Source organism: Pan troglodytes, chromosome 7, assembly GCF_028858775.2.
Source record: "Pan troglodytes isolate AG18354 chromosome 7, NHGRI_mPanTro3-v2.0_pri, whole genome shotgun sequence".
Taxonomy (NCBI): Eukaryota; Metazoa; Chordata; class Mammalia; order Primates; family Hominidae; genus Pan; species Pan troglodytes.
Window position 1 is genome coordinate 90,495,850 of NC_072405.2, and position 6,000 is coordinate 90,501,849.

General features: G+C 43.0%; 1 protein-coding gene across 17 annotated transcripts in view; it reads right to left on the reverse strand.

Annotated features, from left to right (window-relative positions):
• Nucleotides 1-3,713, reverse strand: part of SNX16 (sorting nexin 16) — an 84,389-nt gene extending 80,676 nt beyond the window's left edge. For 3 of the 17 annotated variants that reach the window (XR_010159119.1, XR_010159118.1, XM_009455328.5), the window contains exons 1-3: nt 3,502-3,605; nt 1,212-1,455; nt 985-1,124 (exon numbers count right to left, since the gene is read on the reverse strand). Coding sequence is in view for 10 of the 17 variants with exons in the window: in XM_009455328.5 (XP_009453603.1) it covers nt 985-1,124; nt 1,212-1,359 (288 nt within the window). In the remaining 7 variants the exon portion in view is untranslated. 17 annotated transcript variants of the gene reach the window in all.
• Nucleotides 3,714-6,000: the final 2,287 nt, after the last annotated feature.

Sequence of the window (6,000 nt, forward strand, 5' to 3'; positions counted from 1 at the left end):
ATTCTGGTGGTTTACGAATCTAAATGTGAAAGGTCCAACAATAAAGATTTTAGAAGAAAACATAGGACAGTATCTTTGTAGCCTTGGAGTAGGCAAAGATTTCAAAAAGTGCTAGCCATTAAAAAAAGTAATAAATCAAGCCAAATTAAAATTAAGAACTTTTGTTTATCAAATGTATTATTAAGGAATTGAAAAGGCAAACCACAGAGTGAGAGGATAGTCATAATACATGTATCTGAAAAAAAAATTATATCCAAAGTGCACAGAAAACTACAAATCAAAAGGGAGACTTCCCAAAAGAAAAATGAACAAAAATCATGCACAGATATTTCACAAGAGAATATCCAAACAGCCAAAAAAAATTTTAAATTCAATTAGTCATTAAGAAAATTCAAATTAAAACCACAACCAATGTGATATTACTCTGTACCCATGAGAACAGCTGAAATGATAAAAATGTTAAAATATCACATGTTAGGAAGCTATGGATCAACTGGAACTCTTATATGCTGCTTTTAGGAGTATAAATCAGTACAACCATTCTGAAACACTATTCACCAATATCTTTTAAAGCTGGGCATGTAATTTGGCAAGGCTAAAGAAAAGAGACCAGATGCAAAAAGAGTATATAATTCCATTTAGATAAAGTACAAAAATAGGCAAAATTAATCTAGGCTATACAAAAGTATTGGGTGAATGGGTCCTGACTGGCAGAGAACCTAGAGCATTTAAGACTCTAGTAACGTTCTTTTCCTTGATTTATGTGCTATTAATAGTTACATAGGTGTGTCTGGTTTGTGAAAATTTATTAAGGTAAAGCAAAAGTTTACTACAACATGATAGAATTCAGTGGTGTAAAAACCATTAGAATTTCATATTCAAGAAATTATAAGTACAAGTTTACATTAATTTAACACTGGTTTAAACACAGAGATTAGCCAATCTTTCACTTTGTAGTGGTATACAGCAGAAGTCAATACTTACAGTAAATTTAGCTCTTTCTTCCATCACTTCATAACCCAGTATAGTAGGTGTAGATGGTCTATCTTCCCAATTCACTGTTTCCGGATTTTGTTCTTCAGTGTCTCTTGGTCTAGTAGAATACTCAATGGAAGAAGCTGCACCTGTAAATTTAGTCCTAATGAGGGGACTGCTACAGACAGATGAAGTATTATCCATTTGATCAGGAACACTTGTCTGTTTAAAATTACCCATATTTGAGTCTTCTAACTGGCCCTTAGAAGAGTTTGAGCTTGTTGAGACACTGCCAAAAGAAGAACTTCTTTGATTTCTGTTTGTTGTAAAACTGGAAGCAGAGTTTCCTATGGGCATAGGAACTGGGACATAAGGAGTTGCCATCTTCTTTTGGCTTTTCCAACAAGCTTGCACACTGTTGAGTCCACTTAGAGAACAACTAATATGCAATCCATTATTTTCTTCTTAGGAATTCACTATCTAAAAATGAAAAGGACATATTAAAAGGTTAGTCTTTAATGTGCAGCAGGATTCAAAAGAAAAGTATTCTTTTCAATTTTATGACACTATTATTTTATTTGGAATGAAAACATACCTCAAACCCCTTCTTTTAATCCCAGTTGTCTTTAAGGACTCCTATTTGCAAGATAGAGAGAGCAAAACTACTTCACACTCTTTTTCCTTGACTCCATGTTACATGTTATCCCTTTTCCCCCTACTTTATTCCCTTGTGAAGTATTTCTGTAAAGTTCATTTTAACCTGATTTCATGTATGTAAAAGTTGGTAGGAGAAAGATTGGTAAAGACCCTTCTGAAGCTTTATTCCATGCTTATCATCTTGACAGTACTACATTCAGTACAAGAGAGAAAAAAGAAAGGGAAGAAAACTATTTACATTACCTCTGGATTTAATCAGAAAGGGAGGAAATCTATTCACATTACCTTTCAATTTAATTAGTGAAACTATAAAGATTTACACAGAGTAGTAACAATGAACCAGATGCTTTGATGCTACATAGTATAATTCTATAGAACCCAGGATTAAAAATACACACTTGGTCAAGTTACTCAAATAAAACCCAGTGAACATTGAACTTATATGCAACAAAATTAAATAGTGAAAATTGTAACCGTTCTTCACAGCTTACAGGTCATCACTAATTCTGCTCTACGATAAACTGAGGGTATTTAAATCTTTATAACTTACACTCAAGAATCTGTTATCAAACGGACCAGTATATCTTGTGTCAGAATAGTATCATAACACAAAGAAGAAATGGTTTACTATTACTTTGTTAAATAATAAACTCATAAGAAACTGTAACAACTACAGACCAACAAAATGACAAGACTACACACAACAATAACTGCCCAACTTTTCATACGAAACTCTACTGGTGGGAAAGGTAAGAAATGAGTCACCTGGACTTGGAAAGATGCTGAAATAAGATTTTTAACTCTGGGCTGGGCGCTGTGGCTCACGCCTGTAATCCCAGCACTTTGGGAGGACGAAGCGGGTGGATCGCCTGAGGTCAGGAGTTCGAGGCTAGCCTGGCCAACATGGTGAAACCCCGTCTCTACTAAAAATACAAAAATTAGCCGGGCATGGTGGCGCAGGCCTATAATCCCAGCTACTTGGGAGGCTGAGGCAGGAGAATCGCTTGAACCCGGGAGGCGGAGGTTGCAGTTTGCCGAGATCGTGCCATTGCACTCCAGCCTGGGCTACAAGAGGGAAACTCCGTCTCAAAAAAAAAAAAAAAAAAAAAAGATTTTTAACTCAAGTGGCTCTCGGCAACATTTCCCCATTATCAAAGATTCATGAAACTTTAGCTGCTGATTCACCGCTCCTCGGTTCCGCCTGACGGCCTCCCCAAAAACAAGTAAGTCTGAAATCTCAACCTTCTCAAGGTCCGAGGGATCTACCTGGCCTTTGCCACTCTACTACCTGAGGCCGCCTGGCTGGGGGGAGGTCGCATATCAATACATATCAACACAACCACTGACGTCCGAAGATGTGAGCGCTACCCAAGCGTTAAAAAAACAAAACAAGCAAACAAACAAAAAAAAACGTGTTGTGCTCATTAGGAGCGTCTTCGCCTCTACCCTGATGCGGAGTTGCTCCCAGGACGCTCAGTTCATTTCACTCTGGAAAACCTCAGGTGAGGTGGCCCGACTCTGAGCAACCCCGTGGGCGGGAGGAAAGAGGCAAATACCAGGCACAGTTCGACCCTCGGAAGGTAAGCCCGGGGTCTGCGCCGGTCACGGGTCTTCCGCACTGCAGGCGGCGAGACCCGCAGCTCCCTGGGATCCCAGACTCTCCCGCCTCCGCTGACCGGTGCGCGCCCAGCGCCTCCCAGACGCACAGTGGGGTCGGCGGTGGCCTGAAGGTGGCTGGGCTTCCTGCGGCGCCTCTCCACTCTCCCGCGGAGCCCCTCGCCGCCCGCCAGACATCAAGGTTGCAGGTGTCACCCGTACGAGAACCCGAGACAGCGACCGCCTGTCCTGAGGTAATGACCCAGTCTTTACCTCAGCCCACTCCGCGATCCCGAACGAACGCGCTTCCCGGTGACGGTTAAACCGGACTCTCCTTAACCGCAGCTTTTCGCCTCCTCCCTCAGCAGCGAGAAGCCTCACGTGACACCCCCGCCCCAAAAGCAGCTGCTCCCCGCCTCAGCCAGTCTCTGCCCGGGCCCAAGATCCCTGCCGTGTGGAAGGAGGGGCCGAACTGGGGGGTACATCTCTGCCGGAAGTGATGTCACGCCATGGGCGCCCGCCCACCGGAGGAGCGACTGGAGTTGATCGGCTGGGCGCTCAGGTAGCGAAGATAAATGTAATCTTGTGGCAGGAAATCGACATTCTCTGCACTATCTTTAGTTTTCCAACTGATATTCTGAGAAATGGAGGCTACAATACCTAGTTTGCCAAACAGAAGAAGACTACATTTCCCAGAAGGAACTGCGACCAACATTGGTCCGCGCTCATACTTTGCATCATGGGACTTGTAGTCATCACCAGCTTGCGCTGATTTTAACAGGTTATAGATTGTTTTCTAGAATTAGCAGCGCTTTAAGGGATGACAATCGATTAGAAGAGTAGGAAGATAGAACACTGCTTAGTAGCTGATCCGTTCTACATAATTCAGAAGTTCTCATTGGCAGAGAACCCCTGAAATTCTGTAGTGTCTTTTTACTATCCGGTGAGTAATTTGATCCCAATGATGGAATATTAGCCTTGTTAGACATGCGCTTCTGAAGACCTGTGAAGTAGGGAAAGCCGAGTTTTTTGATAGGCAAATCCCAAGATTCAGACCGGTCTACAGGTCTGTTCATCATTAAAATCAGATAATGTGGTTGAAAAATCATTCCATGATTTCTAAGGCTTTGGTATAGTCCCAGTGTTACCCATGGAGGGTCTTGACTACAAGTCGTCCAGGTTCTTGGTTTTTTTAACAAAGAGTTGGACAAAACGCACAAAGAAAGCAAGGAAAGAATGAAGCAAGGAAAGCAGAGATTGAAATGACTGTACACTCCACAGAGTGGGAATGGCCTCCAGCCAGTGGCTCAAGAGCCCTGGTTACAGGATTTTCTGGAGTTTAAATATCCGCTAGAGATTTCCCATTGGTTACTTGGTTTACACCCTCTGTAAATTAAGGAGTAGCCTGCAACCAATCAGAGGCTAAAGTTAAGTTACAAAGTTGTACTCCTATGCAAATGAAGACTAGGCCCAGATACCAAGGGCCTAGAAGGTTGGGCAGGGGGTTGCAAAGGGAATAGCCTCTGGTCCTTTTGTTACTTGGGCTTGGAAAGTTGGAGTTTTCCTTTTGATTTAGTTCTAGGAAGTCAGCATGAATGGGCCTTAGGTTCCCTGCCTCCGGACCCTATTCTACTGCCCGACTAAGAGTGAGAAAAGGTGATAGTGGTCATTTTGAAATGAAGGTTGGAAAATAGTCTGGTTTGTGACATGATGATGGTTTTGGTTTAAGAGATTCTGCCCTTTCAGTGTGAATGAAATAAAAATAGAATTCTGTAGAAACAATGTTAGGTAGGAGAATAGGGTCTGGAAGCAGGGGACCTAAGGCTGATTCATGCTGACTGATATCAGAGGCGACCCCATTTTCAACCCCTCTTTTTTCTGCGTGGCAGTTGCTGCGTGGCAGTTGCTGCGTGGCAGTTGCAACCCTCCTTTCTTTGGGTGGCAGTTGAAAAATGAAAGTACCTCTGATAGAGCCCCTCCCTCAACCAATCAGACTGGTTGAGGGCCTACTTTTCACTCTGATTGGTCTCCTTCCACAACCAATCAGACTGGGCATGGGCCAATGGGAACCCTCTAGAGGGTATTTAAGCCCCAGAAAATTCTGTAGCTGATGCTCTTGAACCCCTTGACTGAGTCTGGTTTCCTTCTGTGGAGTATACTTTCATTTAAAATAAATCTCTGCTTTCCATGCCTTGTTTGTGTGTTCTGTCCAATTCTTCGTTCAAAACACCAAGAACCTGGACAACTACCCTCAATTGGTAACATATTTTGGTGAGCCAGCCAGAAGGTAAGCCCAAAGTTTGGGATTTGTTTTTTTCTTTTTCCTCTTTCTCTCTCTCCCTTTTCCTTTCCAAGTTGGGATCCTTGATGGAAAGTGCCTAAGCATGGAGGCAACTGCAGTTTTCTGGCCAGGGCCACTCTCTGGTGAAACTAAAAGGTCCATGTGGAAGCACCTGACTGCCACCACCTGGTTCAGGTGAGGAACCTGAGTTCTTTTCTTTTTCAGTCTTTCAGTGGCCATTTCCTAGTAGCTCCTTGGTAACTGAAGGCAACTGGGGCCACTCTCTGGTGTTAACTGAAGGCCCAGGAGTGAATGGGGATAGCTGTCTTGCCCAGAAGGGGGAAGGACTCTTTTCTGTCTTTTCCAGTTATAGTCCCTGATGCCTATGAGTGATGCAATTGGCAGTGGCAGCCTGTCCAGGGAAAATTCACACATGTTTCAGGTGGCTTAAGCCTTCTTTCCTTATGTTAAATTCTTCCCTTCCCCTACTT